General features: G+C 37.0%; 1 protein-coding gene across 1 annotated transcript in view; it reads left to right on the plus strand.

Annotated features, from left to right (window-relative positions):
* The first annotated feature begins 222 nt into the window (after window positions 1-222).
* Window positions 223-19875, plus strand: part of gdap2 (ganglioside induced differentiation associated protein 2) — a 35244-nt gene continuing 15591 nt past the window's right edge. Inside the window, exons 1-11 of the mRNA XM_059343039.1 lie at window positions 223-436; window positions 1667-1895; window positions 5838-5977; window positions 7305-7458; window positions 9417-9505; window positions 10937-11013; window positions 11404-11563; window positions 14434-14584; window positions 15594-15670; window positions 17483-17559; window positions 18019-18158. Coding sequence (XP_059199022.1) covers window positions 1714-1895; window positions 5838-5977; window positions 7305-7458; window positions 9417-9505; window positions 10937-11013; window positions 11404-11563; window positions 14434-14584; window positions 15594-15670; window positions 17483-17559; window positions 18019-18158 — 1247 coding nt within the window. The 5' untranslated portion in view covers window positions 223-436; window positions 1667-1713. The remainder of the gene's footprint in view (window positions 437-1666; window positions 1896-5837; window positions 5978-7304; window positions 7459-9416; window positions 9506-10936; window positions 11014-11403; window positions 11564-14433; window positions 14585-15593; window positions 15671-17482; window positions 17560-18018; window positions 18159-19875) is intronic.

Here is a 19875-nt window from a genome sequence, read left to right on the forward strand (position 1 = left end):
TAAAAAGTGCTTTACAAATAAAATGTATTATTATTATTATCATTATTATTATTATTATCAATATTATTTGTCTCACATATTGCATTGCTGTATACATTGTATTTTTGTAAAGATTTATTTCCAACTCAGTGCTGGAGGAGGCTTTTTTTAATTTGGAGATTGGGCTTTTATTTCGAAATGTTAAACCGGATGTAGTTGTGTTAACCGGTGCTACCGTGACGTTGCAGCACTCAGCAGCTAGCTTACAGGCTAAATGTGTATAAACCAGGTTATTTTGACTTTTAAACTTCATTTTTCGCCGCTTTTGCGATCACTTTGCTCGCTATGACAGGAACTAACTGGGACAACAACATCTCCTGAGTGTACAAATTGTCGTGTCAAGATTAATTTATTATTTATATTATATTTTTTGGCTGGAGGAAACACAACTGCTGAGGTGAGGAACTGCTTAGTCTGTGGTCAAGGCTCATTATTCTGCCCTGTTTTGGTTCATTTAATGCATTTGTTACATATCCCTTTTTCCAGTAATGTAGCTGCAGCATCTATCATGAATAAATCACAATAAAGTCGTGGTTGTCTTATAGCAGGCAGTAATAGTAAGATATGCTAATATTATTAAAGAAGCATCCTGTTTTCCTGATTTTAAATCTACATTAAAGCTAAATGTACTTATTATATCCACTAATCGGTGGAATATTCCCTGAAAATCGCATTTAGACTCTGTGATAATCAATTTAGAGCGATATAAAACATGAAAAGCAGCAAGTAATCACACTTGAGAAGCTGGGTGTCGTAATATTTGGCATATTTGCTTGAAAAATAAGGGAAACATGTAAGACATTATCAGAATTTTGGATGGGATCATTCATTGATCAGGGCAATAATCGATATTTGCTGACATATCTCGAAAATTCCACATCTAAACACGAGAAAAGTACACTGCCATTAGAGATGTAACTCACATGTTGTGGCTGAGGTTTTTTTAAGGAAGACTAATTTAATTTAAGCGTCTTTTTTTGTTTTTCCGTGGATTCAGCCTGCACAAATAAAAACAAAAAAGGCATAATAATCAGAGTACAATCTGACAACAGGGACGACAGGGAAGTAGTATTGAACAATCCTCTCACTAAATGTAACTGAAACAACTGAAAACAAAGCGGTAATTTTATCTTGCAAGGTTCTTACAGATGCTGGAAATGTGGTGTTTTCCAAGTTTGAAAAGTGCTCATGTATTTTAAATAAAGTGCTTGAAATTTAGGTTATATAGGAAGCCAAGACTATTTAAACTGGTGACACATTTTGAAACATAAAACTTATAGCACAATAACATATAATTAACTATGATGAAGAGATAAAATAATCAATTTACGGTGTGCATTGTATATAAATATGTAAGGTGCTGGAAAAGCTTGAAAATGTACCATGAAATACTTGAAAACTGCTTGAACCTGACCTTGTAAAAGTTGCCAGATTTACTTTTGTTATACATTTTAATCTGAAAAATTGAACCAGAAATGGTTTATGGAATTTTGCTTCAAATGTTTAGAAAATCTGGTGTTTGTATTTGTATTTTCCCCCCTCTAGTTTCATTTGAAATTAAATTTTGTTGACTTGATATCCTAACTCTTGATTTAATCTCTGTTTCCCCTCTCTCCCCTGCATGCAGCGAGGCTGCTTGGAGGTCCAGTGACAGCCTGTAGAGCCGGAGGTGGGATGGATCCTCTGGGTGCTCGCTCGCAGTTCGTGGACATCCAGACTCTCCCCACGTGGCAGCAGCAGCTGGGCGAGGATGGAGAGGAGACGCCGCTGGAGCAAAGCAGCAGCCTCCTCAGCCAGGACGCCTTCCCCTCACCCTTCCCCTGCAGGCCGGACATCAACCGCAAGATCATCCTGTTGTGAGTCACACGTGCATTTCTTTATGTTGTCACTGTTGGGTGAAACTTTCCTTCCCCTGTTTGAGTAGAGTTTGATAGAGTTAAACAGCAGTAGGATTTTCTCCATCTATAGAGGATCATAGATTTTTTAAAACACACTTTTAGCCACAGTGGATCTCTCAATTAAAACAATAACAAAACACAGAGTTTCAATCCGGTCTTACTGCTTCCTGCAGCACCAGCAGTCAGCTTCTCTCTGTTAGGATTTCTTTAGTGTTCGTCAATCAGAAGGTTTTTATCGTCAGCTGAATTATCAGCTGAGGTCTCCTTCAGAACAAACAGACCAGATGGTTCAAACCAGTAATAGAAGATGTCACCTTTCAAATGAAGCCTCCTACAAACGTATTTTGGTCTTACAGTCCTTCTGTCAGGATTTTGTTTAGGTCTAATCCTAACCCTTCCCCTACCTCTAAACCTCCTCAGGCAGGTGGGTTTTAAGGGGTTAATGTTCAAACTGATAAACTTTTTGTAAATATAAACCCTGAATTTTATGCATTCTTTTATCATTTATCTTTCACACAGCATCCCGAGTTCTTTGGACCGCGGTTGTAGGTGCAATTTGAATGAAAGCGGAGTGGACCGTTGTTGCATGTCTTCCCCCTCTCTCTTCACCCATTTCTATTCCCTGCACTGTCAAATAAACACAAAAAAGCCCCAAAATGAATCTTAATATTTAAAAAAAAAAACCTGCATGGAAACTTGAGATAAAATTTGTCAACTTTACAATGATTAGAAATATGAAAACATCATCCTTTTGACAGTTTTAAGTGTAGTAAATACAGACAGACTCAGAGGTGTTTGTGTTCATTGTGACTCTACAGCTGCAGGTGTTTTTGTCTTGGCTGCCAGTTAACAGACGTTAGTTTACATCCCAGAAAATACAGGAGCAGTAAGACAAACTCAGCAGATTTTAGCAGCAATTTGTTTGGGTCTGAAGTGTAAACGCTGCCTGTGTCTCTTCACATGCTCGCCCCCGGACCGGTTCAGAGTCCAGACCACCTCATAAATCCTCTTTGTGGAGGAGCACATGACCATCCGGAGTCTGGCTTGGCAGCAGTCTCACTGTAAGAGGCTTGTTATTGTTGCAGCGTTGCTCTCATGCTCAGTCACCAGCATTCCTGCTGCACTAACGTGACCGGAGCTCCTCCAGCAGTGGCACCTTCTTCAGCTTGTGATCATTTCGTCACAGTACGTGAGAGATAAACAGTCCCACCACAGATACATATAACCTTGTTCTGCATTTTAGAAGACACAAAATTCAACAGTTCCCACAGAAATTAAGAAAAAAATAAATATTCCAATGCTCCTCAGATTTAACTTGCTGACCTCCAAGTGGAGAAGCATTTAACATCAATAACAATGGTAGAAAGATCATATGGTTTCTATTGGACCGTCCTGGGAGATGGATCCCTCCTCTGTCCCTCTCCCTGAGGTTTCTTCTTCTTTTTCCCCTGCTAAAAGGGTTTTTTTAAGGAGTTTTTCCCTGGCCGATGTGAGGGTCTAAGGACAGAGGGTGTCGTACCATGTACAGTCTGAAAGCCCTTTGAGGCAAATCTGTGATTTGTGATTTTGGGCTTTATAAATAAAATTGACTTGACTTGACTTAAAAAAATTCAGTTTAATTGGAGTGTGAGCATCCGTTCTGCGTCATCATTATGGGATTAAATTAAACTAATTGGATTATAGTAGAAGCTGCCAGTAAAACCTCCCAAATTAAGTTAAGTCTCCATTTATTTAGTAAACCTCACACAGCTATTTGCTCGCTTTTATGTTGTCTCTTTAGTTATACAGTTGGAGTAGAGACATAAATGTAATTTAGAAATCGTGCTTTGTAATCCAATCCAAACATAATGTTATGAAGCCTGATACAAACGCAACCATCATTTCATTTTGGTTTGTTTTGTTGGCATTGACATTTGTTTCAGGCCTTTTTTGTGACTGTATTGTCAGAGCTTTTCTTTATACTAGGGGAATAAGTTAAGTGTCTTATTCTTCCTGCTGTACGGGGCGGACACATTTCCAGTAGAAAATCTTTGTGAAAACAGGTGAGACTAGTCATAAACTTGTGGAAGGATTGTGTCTAGAAGGTCAGCCTGGAACTCTGCATGATGGTTAATGTTAGACATTGGCCTTGAATGGTTAAATTTATGATAAGGTGTCAGGGAACAAGTCTCGCAACAGTTTTCACCAATTAAATCACAAAATAATCAAACAATCTTCAGCCCGCTAGATAAAAGCTGCTTCACTGGTACAATTACACACACGGTTAAAAAATAATAATAAAATGATAAACTCTTGGCCAAAGTTCTTTCTAGTTTATACGTTTTATGCAGAATGTAAAGAGAGTTAGTTTAGTCTTGGTGCCTTCACAAAGTCTGCTTTTCATTTTTTTGTAATTTATTTCTTTAAAAAAAATTTTGTTTGTTTTTATTTGACAGGGACAGTGCACAACTTCCTAGCTGTACTAGAGTCAGCTGTAAGCTAATTTCCATCTACATTTTCTTCTTCTACATTTTCCGTTATTCTGTGTTTTCAGCCCAGAGACTTCTGGGCAGAAAACACAGAATAATGTAAAATGTACAATACAATTAAAGCACAAGTATCAACATACAAGTAACTTGTATGTTGATACTTGTGCTTTAAAAAATAGGTTATTAATTACTTAGTAATTAATAACCTATTTTTTTAAATCTTAGATTTAAGTTGCAGCATCTAAAATTTTGTTAAAGAATTTAAGCAGTACACAAATAATTATCTGTTCAGGAGGAGTGGGTGATTATGATTTTACAGGGTCATTTTGTAATCATTTTTATGGCAAATTATTATATGATAACCATCATTTATTAAAATTAAATATGATTTAGCTGTAACAGGTTATAAAACAGGTTTCCTGTGTCGGTCCTTGTTGCTGTTATCTGATCCTTAATCTTCTTACTTCTTCAACTTGATCATGAAATTGTTGATGTGAAATTTAACAATCAAACCAAACTGCGACACAAAGTCAACCTTTTTTTTGGAAGCAGCTCCTTCACTGCCGAGCTGGCAGCAGCATCACTTTCACTTCCAGAAGCTGTTGTCATGTCAAACAGGTTACCACATTAAAAATGCTGCCACTATTATCATGAACATTTTTATATGTCACACCCTTAATTATAACTCGTACACAAGCAGCGTGCAGAGAATTTTGTTCCTGTGATAAAAGGGTGGAGAGTGAGACAGGAATGTATTTGTTGATGCAACTCAGTGTGTAAAAAGCTGCTGGATGAGTATTTGTAATCTTAAGATTCAGTTAAACAGCATCTTAAAAATGCTGTTTTTCTCAGTTAGAGTTGGTGTCTGAAAGCATTGTGACTCATTTTTTATTAACCCAAAAGAGACGACGTAGAAGGAAAAAAAACTCTCTTCCTTTTCCAGTCCTGGAGGCTCAACTGGTCTTGTGACCAGATGCTTTCAACACATGCTCGAGTAGTTCCTCATTGTTCTTTCCAAACAAACTCTGGAGAGCTTCAGAGTGAAGAAACCACTTTACTAAAGCGATATATTAAGCCTTTTGATTAGGCTGAATGCATAAATCTACAAGGCTGTTTGGATAAAAGTGTGGAGACAAATGGGTTTGTGTGTGGTCTCTGTTCTAATTTTTTAAGATAAAATGCAGCTTAAAGAACCCTTGTGCTTATATGTGGGAATTCACTGCAATAAATACTAAAGTAGGTATTAAATATTAATAATAATATGGCACACAGAGAGTGTTTCTGACAATAAACACTAGAGAAGTAGAGAATAAAGCTACTTTAGAGCAGCAATGTAACATTAGGATCCTCAGAGAAATTATATAATGTAAAAAATATTCAAGATTTTTCAAGAATATAAACAGAGAATTTTATTTTTGTGTTTTTGCCACAGCTGTGGTGACATCGCCTTCCTGAACTGCACCGCCATTGTGAACACCAGCAACGAGTCGCTGAACGACAAGAACCCAGTGTCTGACAGCGTCCATCAGGTGGCCGGGCCCGAGCTGAGAGAAGAGCTGGTCAAACTCAAAGGTAAAACATGAGCTCCGATTCACAAGAAGGAGAGGCTTATTTTTTTTTTTTTAAACTTATTTATTATTATTATTATTATTTATTTTTATTTTTTTTTCTATTTTTTTTGTGTCGTTAGTTTGTTGTTTATTCCTTTTCTTGGAGATCCTCATGTGGGGAATACCAGTTTGCCTTGTATATATGTTTGTCTGTTTACCCTATGTTTTGTGATTTACTTTGTGAATATATACCTTGAAAAAAAATGCAAGGTACAATATTGTAAAGAAAACGAAATGACTGATTATGTTTGTGAAAGTAAGAAGCCTTGCAATAAAGTATAAAAAAAGAAGGAGAGGTTTTAATAATAGACTGATTTCTCAGTGTTGCTGATGAGACATAAGTGTCAGTGGGAGGACATAAAATATGAATATGATCACTGGAGACAGAACCAAGCACATGTTGTTTAGCTGACTTTAATAAAAAGGGTTATAATTGCTATTCTCAAATGGAGAATTGAAACAAAAAAGGCTGAAAAGCTGATTTTGTGGAAAGTATAGTAAATAACTTTCCATGCAGTCATGTTTATTTGCTCCTGTTAATTCTTGAGTTGCCAATCACGCTGACGTGATCAAATCAGATGACTTCTTCATGGCTTCACAACGTAAAAACGAAGCAGCGTGTTTCATGTTGTCAACTTCCCTCTAAAGTTCTGGCTTCAAACTCCATGCCAGTTTTTGTTTGATGATGATAGGCCAAGTAAAACCAGAGATAAGGTCAAATATACTTCTTGGAAAAAATTATCAGACCATTGTTTTCTTCAATTTCTTGTTCATTTTAATGCCTCTTGCAACTAGGTACATTTGTTTGGACAAATATAATGATAACAACAAAAATAGCTCATAAGAGTTTAATTTAAGAGCTGATATCTAGACATTGTCCATGGTTTTCTTGGGTAATGATTTTGGTTATTATCAAGAAAACCATGGAAAATTGGCTAGATAAGAAAGCAAGGAGAAAACAAGGGTGGTCTAATAATTTTTTGTCCATGACAGTATTTAGTATAAAAATATAGAACTGTTCTCCTCCTCCAGGAAATTCTAAATTAAAAAGACAGTTTGCAGAATCAAACCATTAAATTATAGCCATTTGGATTAAATGTTTAGGAATAATTGGTCAACACTGAGCAGTTTTTGCTCTCTCTCTATACAAATGATATGTTATATCTGTAACCAACATTTGAAATTCTTCATCGAACATGATTTTGTTTTGAAAGTGAAAAAACAACACCTTTTTGTGTGTTTTCTGGGTTCAAAATGTTGGGCACTTGCATGTGTGTGTGTGTGTGCAGGATGTCGGACAGGAGAGGCGAAGCTGACCAAAGGCTTCAACCTGGCGGCGAGGTTCATCGTCCACACGGTGGGACCGAAATACAAATCCAAGTACAGGACGGCGGCGGAGAGCTCGCTGTACAGCTGCTACAGGAACACCCTGCAGCTGGCAGTGTAAGAACCATCAAACCAGTCAGTCAGTCAGTTAGCCCATCAGTCAGTTAAAAGCAGGTGGTGTTAATGTAATCAAAGACATTTATAAACACTCAGCACTTCTGACTGCGTGCTCTGGAACAACAGGCAACACGTTACGTAAGTGATGTGAGATCCATTGATCTCTCGTAAAGCTGAACTGATGACAAAACTCTTGAGATTTTCTTTTCTTCAGATTTTCTTTTCTTTCGCCTCAGATCTTTTTATGTTTATTAAACATTTGTGCCTGACTGGGTGCCAATAAACAATAATTTGATGAACGCTGCTGCAGGAACAAACATCTCACACTGTTTGGACAAAAGCTGCATCTGTCTTTTGGGTTGGTGGTGAAACTCATCTAAATATATTAAATACAATTCCATTTGCCTTAAATCACAACATTAATGCTACTGCTGCCTCTCAGCAGCTCTGATTTGCTGTTTGCATCTTGTATTTGATCTTGTTATATTAAGACTTTCTGGGATATACTGTTGCTCTGAATGTGATGTAATATTAGTGGCAGCAGAAATATAAATAATTTCCTCTTGTGAAATGTTATGTTAAGTAAGTGTTAATACTGATGTGGACACACGGAGGGCAGTAACCACTTATCCCATGGTCACAAAAAAAATTTCAGTTATATATTTTCAGATGTTTTGCTATCAAAATAAAATAATAATAATAATAATACATTTGTTTATATAGCACTTTTAAAACAGCATTTGCAAAGCAAGATCAGAAAACAAAAGACAGAGTAACAACAAACGGCTGAACAAAAGTAATCTGGGTAAAATTAATACAAGAAGACAAAGATTCTAAATCATAGCAGCCAGCAGGCAAATGCAAAAGAAGGAAAGAAAGAAAGAGGTTAAATAAACAAATGAATAAATCCAGACACACAAACACAAAAATTCAGATGAATAATTTGAAGCAATATATAAAATAAAACAGTAAAAAAATATGATAAATGAGGAGCCACAACTGAGGGTTTGACTAAAGCCTGGAACAATCATTCCCATCCCATAAAGCTCTCAGGCAATGAAAACATCCACTGCTCCAGTAAATAGATCGAACCATTGATATGACTTGACATACATATTGTTATGGGAGCCTTTTGATGCCTTCAAATGGAACTAGTGTGAACTTGTGAGGCTGCCATTAATCGTCAGTTGCAACATGTCTTGAAGGGTGAGGCTAAAACTTTACAGATAATGCAATGTGAATGCAGGAAATGCTAAGGCAGCATTTTTCCCAAAACACTGCCTATTAAAGAATTACCAGGAAAAGCTCTACACAACTAAAACAACAGTATAAATAACTTAACATTCACTGAAAAACTAACATGCATGGTATTCCCCATTTTCAGAAAACATCAGCATGCACGTCACAACTCATGAACTCGGAGTTTTCTGATATTCTATTCCATATATCTTCTTGTAAATTTAACATAACTGCATTTGAAGGTGTGAAAAACTTGGTATCAGCTGTCAGTCAGTCAGAACTGATGATTCACTCAGATCGTAGTATGAAATTTGTTTTGTGTGTGTGTGTCTGTGTGTGTGTGTGTGTGTGTGTGTGTGTGTGTGTGTGTTTATATAGTTGTGAGGGCCAACCCCTGGCAGAAGACCAACATTGTGAGGACATTTGTAGTTGTGAGGACATTTTGCCCGGTACTCACAAAGAAAATGCTAGGATAGCCTCTAAAGGCCTTAATTAATCATGTGTATGAATTTCAGGGAAGGTCCTAACAGAGATGGTAAACCCTGAAATGTGTGTGTTGGGCTAGCGTAGGTGGTGGTCCTCACAAACAACTCAACAATCGTGGCACTCACAACTATATAAAGATGTGTGTGTATGTGTGTGTGTGTCTTTATCCAGTCAGTGGTGTCTACTGTAAATGTGGTACACAGTGTGTGAGGTTGTTTTTCTTGTCGCCTCAGAGAGCAGTCGATGGCGTCTGTCGGTCTCTGTGTGGTGAGCACGACCAAGAGGGGTTACCCACTGGAGGACGCTACACACATAACTTTCAGTGAGACACACACACACACACACTCACAGCTGTCATCATAAAGGCACACACCGACACGACCAACTTGTGGTTAAACCTTATCATGTAACATATTCTACTTTCTTTTTCTGTCACACATCATCACAGATCATAGACTTGGAAACTTTAACCTCAGTCCAACAAAAACACACACATACTCCAAAATCAAGTCAACAAATTATATAGGCAGACACACACACATTTAATTATAACACACACCGCTGTCCTTTATGTCTGGCTGGCTTAAATGACATGCTCACTGAAGCGCACATGATGACCTGATAAGATCATAATCTAATAATGGAAACAACAAAAACATCCATGTTTCAGATGCACACAAACATATCACAGATCCAGTGACCTGAACCTGCATGAAGGTTGGGCTTACTGCATGACTGTTGTTAAAGGGACAGTTTGGATTTTTCTATCTACAGTAGATGTACAGTTATAGACAGGTGCAGCAGAAAACGTATTAAGCCTCCTAAAAAGGCAGACCTAAAACAGTCAATATCAGTTTATGAATACTCTATATTTAGCACTTTATCTTGCCGTCACACAGCCATGTTTAAATTTACATAAGGGGAATTCAAGCTGTAATCTATGCTTTCTACAAACCTCCATTGACAAAAATGCTGATTTTACTTCACAGAACACAGGGGTTGCTGCTTTACAGCTGCCTTGATTGGTTAGTTTGTCAATGTTGTTGTGTGACTTTAGTGAATCGGAATTGACACTTTAAAACACTAAAGTCGTATAATAATACAATCTACCTCTTTGATCGAGGCAGCAGTAGATGTTGTTTTCAGTGAAGTAAAATTATTGTTTTTTCAATGGAATCTGGTGATTTTGGAAAGAGCATAGATTGCTTTAGTTGCCTGTCATAGAGACCTGCCTGACGGCAAAGTAAAACATTGAAAATATTATTAATATAGCACACACTTAAACTGCTATTGTTGTCTAAAATACATTTGCTGCTGACCGGCCCATAGTGGTAAATCGTGGCGTGCAAACCGCCAGATTATACTCTGAATATGGATAGTTACGTCATACAACTCCACCTTAAAAAATCCAAACTATTCCTTTAAGTACAGTAGTTTAGAAAACACAGTTAACAAATGAAAACATATTATTATATTGCCAGTTTTCTAAGAATGTGTCCAGGTAAGACTGAGAAGGTTAGCCAGTAACTTCATCCACAGAGATAAGAAAGTTTGGACAATATGTTAATTGGTCAAGCCACATGAAAATCAGATATACCAAACATTCAGGGGTTTCTTTGCAGATTTACTAAAGTTGTTTGAAAACAAGCACTTTGGAGACATTTGAAACTTGTGATGGACATTTTTTTTATATTTTATAATTTGCAGATGTTCTTATTTTACATAATAAGAGTGAGTGTTCATGTGTTTATAGGAACAGTGCGCAGGTTCCTGGAGAATCACGGGAACTGTCTGGAGGCGGTGGTGTTTGCGGTGTCAGACACAGAGGAGGTTTGTCCTTTTAGCTACATCCCAAGTCACATTAACTAAACTGAGAAAAAATGACATTTTTAAAGACAGCCTTTATTCTTATTCCATACAGAACAAACTGTGTTATTTTCGCCTTTTGTATTTCAATATTTCTGCATACTTGGATCCCTAAACAGTCTGTGAGTTGCATAAATTGAGTATTACTGGAAAGCTGTGACACTTTTTTTTCATGTCTGATTGTTAGTCCACATAGCAACATTTTATTGTGATTGATGTTTGAGAATTTTTGTCAATTCTCAAGTATTCAAAATGGTAAAAATGAGCACCATATCTGTGTAACAAATGGTATCAACCATTATTATGAATTCTAATTGCTGATGCTGCTGTCTGTGTGTCTGTGTGTGTTTTCAGCCGGTGTACAAGAAGTTGCTGCCTCTGTACTTCCCTCGCTCTGAGGCGGAGGAGAAATGCTGCCTGCCTCTCATCCCAGCTGACATCGGCAACTCTGAGGGTGAACCCGTCGTCCCTGAGAGACAGATCCGCATCACAGAGAAACCAGGAACTCTGGAAGGTACACAAATTGTTTCTCTATGTGTAATGGGATTAAATGTTTTCCCGGCATTAGAAAGAAACACGTCATGTGCTTCTCTTTCTTGTCAGCAGCCTATTTATTAAAGTAGGCATCGTTGCTTTTCATGGTTTATATTTAATTTTGGACTCTTTTCTTGTGTTAAGAAAATAAAGTCCAAGATCAACTGATGCCTTTAAGACTGTTGGAGTCTCACAGGCTTAATTTAATTATATATTCTTCTCCATTTCTGTCTTCACCCATCTCAGGCTGAGGAAAAATCACTATTTGTTATTTTTTTCTTTTTCTTTTTTCTAGTTGAATTTGGATTTCAGATAGATGAAGACTTTTAGTAGAGACGAATTCATTTGCAGGTTGATTTTTTTTATAGTGCTTATACAGGAGCCCTGGCTTCAAAATTATAGATTTTACTAGATTTTTTTCCACCAGATTCATCTCATGTTTGCCCTACAGAGCAAATACATGCTGCTATGTTATAAAGCACTGCAGTGTTTGGTGCAGTGCATCAAAATCAATGTTGTTAATCACTGACATATCCTAGAATATGGGAAAAGAATCTCCCCTGGCATTAAGTATACAGAAAATAATAAAAAGTATTTCATAAATAAAAAAAAAACAACAACAGTGGCATTATGTAAACAAACTGTCATTTATGAATTTGAAAATGAATTAATGATTGGGAGTTGTGATCAGGGGGAAATAATATTAATAATTGTACCTCAATTGTACCTTCACGCACACACACACGCACACGCACACATGCTCTCTTGGTCAGTGAGCCATGCCTTCATAGAGGACTTCATGTTTTCCACAGAGTATCATCTCCATATTACAAAGTGTTTCATTTGGCGGCCGACAGCCTGTATAACACAGATCAGGTGTTTATTTATTTTTTTTATTTTAGTTTTTCTGAACTCACAAGTTGTTCTAGGACAAGAGGTTTTTATTTGTCTCCAAATTAAAGTCCAGCTTTCCTCCTTTAATGTCTTTTAAAAGGAAGATGCTAAATAGGTTTGGGTTTTTTTTATAATAAAAAATAAATGTTCAAAGTATGAACACATTAATAAAGAACTGAGCTTGGGTAGTGGTTGGTGCAGGAAGTTAAAAAAAATGAGCTTATTTCATGTTTGAGTTTGAAATAAGGACATGTGTAATGTACATGTGTATATTTATTTGGTATTTAACATGTGTATCTGTTTTTATTTTAAAAAAGCATAAAACAAAGTTATAACTTTTTAAAGCTTTTTTGAATATAGGGTGATGCTGAAATGGCAGTAAAATGACCAGGAAGGTTCCTGTAATTGCATAATTTTGCTCTTCTCGCTATTTTCGGATACGGTACTGTTGTGAAGTGGGGCATGATAGTTTGTCATTTTTGAAAAGTGAGTCCCCTGAAAGTTATAAAATGCAGGTTTACAGTAGAGCGTTGGTAGTAGAGCGAGGGTGAGGAGAGAGATTTTTTTTTAACCTTAATATACCCTTGGAGGCACATTGGGCCTCATGCAAGAACATTTCATATTATTTTCTTAACTTTTTCTTACTTAGTAATTTCTCATTTATTTTCACACCAAAAATCATTTAATTTGAAACTGCACACGTGTCCTAAAACAGGTCTATACCAGTTGTAAATTGTTTTTGTGTCAAAGACACATTCAAAATACGAGAAAATTGGTAAATGCGTTAATTTCTATTACATGACTCTTAAATACACGCCTCTTAAGAATAAATCTGTTCTTACAAGTGGTTCTTGCATTAACTATTATGTGGTTCTTAAATTAACTATTCAATGGCCTTTCAAGAAACACAACCGTCTCTGTCACCATGTTAAGTTATATAAGTGTGTCTAATTTTATCTCTTTTATTAAAAGTTGAGTTCCAGAATCTACATCAAGCCACACTGAAGCTGATCTGAACTGAGGCTCTGTGTGCCCCAAAGACATTTCATTTTGTTGAAACCTGGTTCTTCGTGCCTTCTCAAGAAGCGTGCAGCTAAATCAGGATACCCTCAGCTCTAGGACAACAAATGCCAAAGGATAAAGAGCACACTGTTTGATTTGCAACCTTTAAGTTACAAGCATTTTGTGTCTATCCATCTATATGAAGACTGAATATATTTAACAGTTTTCATGAAGGGAACTGAGAATGGGGCAACACTTATATGACTGTATGTGCAGCAGTTTTTTTCTGTTTAAGCCATTGTGACTATTGGCAGCTTCAGTTCAAATTCCCTTTCTGGCTTCCAACCCTCATATAAACTGTTTTTGTATAATCTCATCAGTTAACCAACGTGAGCTCTTACTTGCACTTTGTCTAAATGTTAGTTTTTGGTGAAGAGGATTGTGAAAGTAGCACCAGCCCATGTGTTAGCGAGTGTTTGTGGTTTCTGCTTTGAGCCTGTTCGCCTCCGTCAACGTCGGCTGGCGTGGTGCTTCAAAGGTGGAGAAATGTGGCTTCAGTGTGTTGATCCAAAGCAAGCAGGCCGGCCTGCGAGAGAAACCCAATAACAACAGGCTGATGTACACACACTGACAGACACAAATGCTCTTTTGGATGTGGATTAAATGCATGGACATGCGTTTGAGCCTGCATGTGGTTTTTTAGAAAAACAAGCAGAGAAACAGACCTGAACCTCAGCCTGGATTCTGTCTCCTCAATTTATGACAATAAATAATGTCATGCATGAAGATAAAAACTCAAATAAAAACAGGCAAGCCGGCAAATGTTAATCTTACTTAAACTGTGTTTCACTGAATATGCTGAATATAATATCTGTCCTCAATGCATCTTTAGTCATTTGAAGCTAGTTAGATAAATTTAAAGTAAATAACGTGTTTGTTTGTTTATTTGAGAAGATGATTCTGATGAGGAGAGTCTGGATCTAGACCTGGGTCAGGTGGGCAATCACGCTTTTGCCCGGATGGAGGGGGACGTGGACAAACAGCGGAAACAAATCCTGCAGGGCCAGATGTCAGAGGCAGCCATCCAGAAACAACACCAGAGGAAGTAAGAGTCCAGAACCAAGTTCTTTATTAACTGGAAAACATATCTGGAAAAATGCAAACATTTTATCTGATAAAATAGCTTGCTCCAATATCAGTTGAATTTTATCCCATGAAAACATCCTTTCATCTCCTTTTTTAACCATCTGATCACAGACAAACATATGATACATTTCTACACTATATTTTATTTGAGTATTATATTTAGTATACACATATGTTTAAATGTTGTGCTACTTTCACTCTGTCCACTGTGTACAGCAAGATTGCCTCATTACTTAACATTACTTATTTATAAGTTTTATATTGTTATTGCACATGGTCTTTCATGAAAAGCTGCTATAACGGTACAATTTCTTTGGATTAATAAAGTGTTCTATCTTTCTCTGCCTTTGTACATTTGGATTCTAGCATTGACATTTCTGCCTTTAGTCACTAGTTGAAACAAAAGACATGCATGTGCACATGTCATGCACTTGACTTGACTTTAAGGACGCCTGCAATGAAGTTTTCAGTCACAAAATCAAGTCTATAAACCATAGAAAATACAATAAAGGCTACAGAGAAATGTGCCTCATAAGACTTTTTAGCTGAAACTTGAATTTCTAAATGAAATGGTCTTGATTTATACTTACTTATACTATATTTATGATTATACTTAAAATTCTGCTCTACTCTTTTTGCAATCTTCTTTAAATCTGTCAGGAGGTAGAGCGGGTCGTCCCTTGATCACAAGGTTGGCAGTTCAATCATGTCCAGGTGTCCTTGAGCAAGACACTGAACTAAAAGTTGTCCCCCGGGTGCTTTACAGCAGCTGCCCACTGCTTCTAATGTGAAGGATGGATTAAATGCAGCTCTACTACACACAGTACATTTATATCTGACGAGTCTGCTTCTAAAATGAATAAATATAGCTGAGGTTCTTTACACTTCTCAAACATTCTTTAAATGTTTAAGGATAAACAGATGAATGTTCAATCTGTGACAGCATTTCTGTGTGTTTCTCTCTGCAGTTACAATCGCTGGCTGTGTCGAGCGAGAGCAGAGGATCTGTCGGACATTGCTGCATTGAAAGCCTTATATCAAACTGGTACGTGTTGAAGTGTGTGAGAGCATTTGCATGTAAGTGTTGTTTATAAAGTGTTTTTGTTTGCAGGTTTTTAACAAAAAGGCCTGTAAATTACACATTTCCATCTCTTTTCTCAGCTGTTTTTAGGTGCAGTTTGATCTGGTGACCAGTAGGAGGCAGTGTTGTTACACAGTTTAGTCCTTATGTTCTCTGATGTGGTTATGAACATCAAGGGTCAATTTGATGCTCATGACCTCGGATTTAAAATGATCTTTAAACTTCCATAACTTTATATAACCTGCTTTCTTAAACCAGTGATAAAACCCACATTATTTTGACATAAATAGTAATGATATTTAAGTTTAATGCCGTAAATACCATAAAACTAATGTTTCTTGTCAGAATTATCATAATTAGAGGCATATATCACTGTGTTCTTATTTAATTAAAAAAATTAAATAAATAATAATATATGAGTACTTGTTTCAGGGCAGAAGAGTTGTTTGATATCAGGTGATGAAATGATTGATTATTTCAAAGTGTTTTTGTAGAAAAACTCAAGGTTAAGATTGTCTTTCATTTCAGATGTAAGAAATGAAATGTTTCAGATGAAATGTTTATTGAGAAACAGAGTGTAAAACTGACTAACATGTTAGACAAAACATGAAAGCATCACAACAAAACAAAAACCTTTAAAGTGCAAGAGTGCAGTGCAATAAAAGACCTGATATATTCAAGTAAAGTGCATATAAAGGCTGTAAAAAGCTCTGATAGATGATGACTGAACACACTGACACACTGCTGGTTTTTACATGGACAGAGTGTGTTTGTTTGTCATGGTTGAGCTGCAGGAATGAAATGATTGTGATCTATTCAGGAAAAGCACAAACAACACATGCATGAAAGAAATTCTGAAACAAAACAGCCGTCAGAAGAATTTCACATGCAGCACAGAATGCAAACACAAATCCAAGCATCATCAGATGCGACGAGGCTGCGTCACTTTCTCTGTGGGGACAGGTTTTCATTTAGGGGGGGGGGTAGTTAAACAAGAAAGGCAGAGTGAGTTCCTAGCAGAGCTTTTCACAGACGAGCTTTTACAGGCAGTCAAATTACTGTTGGTATTTTGAAAAACACCAAAGTGATAACTGAGGTAATGAGGGGCTGTGTCATTACATCAGTGCAGATGAATTAAGGGTGCAACTAACAGCTATTTTTTATTTTCTTTGATTGATCAGAAAATGGAGAAACATGTGCAGCACAAGTTTGCAGAGCCTGAGATTATGTTTACAAACAAATCATATTCACTTATGAATCATACAAAATAGAGAAAAGCAGCTAATCCTGACATGTGTAAAACATTAACCAGAGAAAGTTTGGTAACTTTTCCTATTAAACTCGTCGCAGCTCTCTATTAAATACATGATGACGTTGCACATGTAAGCAAACAAAAACCTGCAACATTTCCTAAGAAACATATCAGAGATTATACCTAATTTAGCCTTCATTTCATTTCATTTTAAGTTAATCAGCTATTCATTAAGTCTAGTCTTTTGGGGTGTAAAGTCTCAGAGGCATCTTGTTATTTTTTTTTTTTTGACAAACTGCCCAAAACCCAATGCTGTTCAATAAACAGAGTTTTCTTCCTCAACAGGAAGTGAGTTTATCTTTGCAGATTTCAGTGCTGCAGCAACTAATTCTTGTTGAGAAGCTCTACAGCTACAAACTGATCAACAGTCACAGTTCATCTGATTGTTTTAAGTCTGTGTGTGTGACCTGTTCATATTTTGTGTGCGTGTGCGTGTGCGTGTGCGTGTGTGTGTGCGTGCGCAGGTGTGGACATGTGTGGCAGGACAGTGATGGTTTTGGTTGGACGAAACATTCCAGTGACCCTCATCGACATTGAAAAGGTACCAAAAAAAAAAAAAACTTTTATTGATGCTGCAGTTAGTCGGTCAAAGTGAAATACCAAGTTGTGTGTTTGTGCTTTGCATATCTGTGTGTTTGCATGTGTTTTACGTGCATGTGCATGTTTCAGTAGATTCTTTTTTTTTACATATTTTAAGCATCTGTATGTGTCCATCTGTATACACATGTGCTCATGGCTGACTGTGCAAATATATTTCATCTGTGTGCACATGTGTGACACAAATACTGTATAGAACTCCACAAAACTTGTTATTGCACTACCAAACACTAAAACTTGGACCATAACTACTACTTAAACAAACACAAGATTTACCAAGAAGTAAAAAAAGTGGTGAACTATAAATTCAAATAAAACTTCGATAAACTATGTATAGAAATGAATGGAGACTGCAGAACTGTTGAACTGTTTGCACACTGATTCTGTCTGTTTGCGTGTGCAGGCTCTGCTGTACTTCATCCACGTTATGGATCACATCACAGTGAAGGAATACGTGATGGTTTACTTCCACACGCTGACCGGCGAGCACAACCACCTGGACTCCGACTTCCTCAAGAACCTCTACGACATTGTCGACGCCAAGTGAGTCTGACAATAAACACTGAGCTGCTGTTCTGACTGACATCCTCTGAGGGTGCATACATGGGACAAAAAGTCAAACAGGAACACGATTTAAACCTTTATATCGAATGCATTTCACAGTACATTCTGCACTGATATTTTTACATTTTCCAGATATTGGGCTTGTCATTTTGGATCAAAGCTGCTCATGTGTTGTCACTTTGAAGTCAAATAGAAGACACCAGCATTGTCCCTATCGTTTAGTCTCTCTCCTCCCAGTTTTATCTCATTTGTCTGAAAACTCTGTTGCTCTTATTGCTTTAACCTCCCGCCCACGGAAGGGCACGACGTTAATGTTCTGTGCTGTATGCTCTGGGTTTGCAGTCATTTGGCTAATTCCGCGCTGGCCAGCTACGTCTCCGGTCTTTTACAGCCAGAACTGCGTGTCAAAAATAAGCTGGAGGTTGTTTTTTTTTAAAGATACGAAAAGTCTCAGGAACCAGCTGTATCTGACAGGCTTTGAAAGCTTGTTGGCGTTTTTTGTTGTTTCTCTGCTCATAGCAATAACACATTGAGTCTAGCCAGGTGAAATATCTTAATAAAATGTAAAAAATGCATATTATAAATCTCTCCTGCCTCCTCAGAGTCTAATCTGTAGCTGGATATGATAAAAGCTTCATCTTCTGGGTAGTTTGGCTGTCGTTTGACCCTCGTTTGGCCTTCCCTTTTGGCTCAGTCCTCTTCTGAGTACACTGACTTCTGCAGCTGCATTGAAGTTCAGATGCATTGTTCATGCTACACTGTGACACCGCCAAGGTTACAGTGTTTGGGCTTTTGGAAAAGCAAAACCGAGCTATGGGTTTTGGAAATCTGGCGGGCATATTTGGAACAGGAAACCCAAACTTGGAGCGTGTTTTCAGGGTGATGTATTGGCTGTGACTCAGCCTTAATCAGAGGGTTCAAAGTTTTGAGAAAAGATTCTTGTTCTGAAGTAGCTCTGGGTAGTTCTTCCATATGAATCACTTACAAAACTATTTGTTAGACTATGAATTTGTTTAAAAGTTGAAGATGGGCCTTCAGTCGTGAACAGCTCAAGATGAGAGAAAAGATGAGGTAGAACTTTATTTATCCTGAGAGTTAAAATTGTCTAAAATAATGAGTGAGTAGAAAAGAAGTGCAAATAAAAACTAAATATAATCAATAAAGTACAAAACGAAATGTACACAATGCCAAAAACTAAAAATATAGAATATGAAGAATAAAGAAGCAGTAGTCCACTCATATTCGGTCCCTTTAAATGTAATCCAAGTCACATACAGACGTCATCTTATCCTCTGTAGAGACAGCATAGAGGCAGTGTGATTTATTTGAACACAAACTTGAAAAATATTCCTGTTTATCTTAAGATCAACGTTTGGATGATAATTTGTCCCTTAGATGTCAGCTTTTCTGTGTCAGACCTTTGACAGATGCAGTCCAGAAGTCAGACCTGGATCTAAATCTGAGTTTCTGATGAGAAACTTCAAATATTGTTTTTTATTTATTATTTTTATGAAAGATTCTAAAGATGCTGTATCATCACATACAGAGCATTATTACTTCAAATCCTCAGTTCTAGGCTACGGTATACCAGGGTATTTAGAAATCCCAACAAATTCTGCTTGATATATCTTGTTTAATTGAGGCATGAAACACAAGAAGTCAGATGATCAGACTGGCTGAAACAAACCAGGGTAAT

This window comes from Centropristis striata, chromosome 10, assembly GCF_030273125.1.
Source record: "Centropristis striata isolate RG_2023a ecotype Rhode Island chromosome 10, C.striata_1.0, whole genome shotgun sequence".
Lineage (NCBI taxonomy): Eukaryota > Metazoa > Chordata > Actinopteri > Perciformes > Serranidae > Centropristis > Centropristis striata.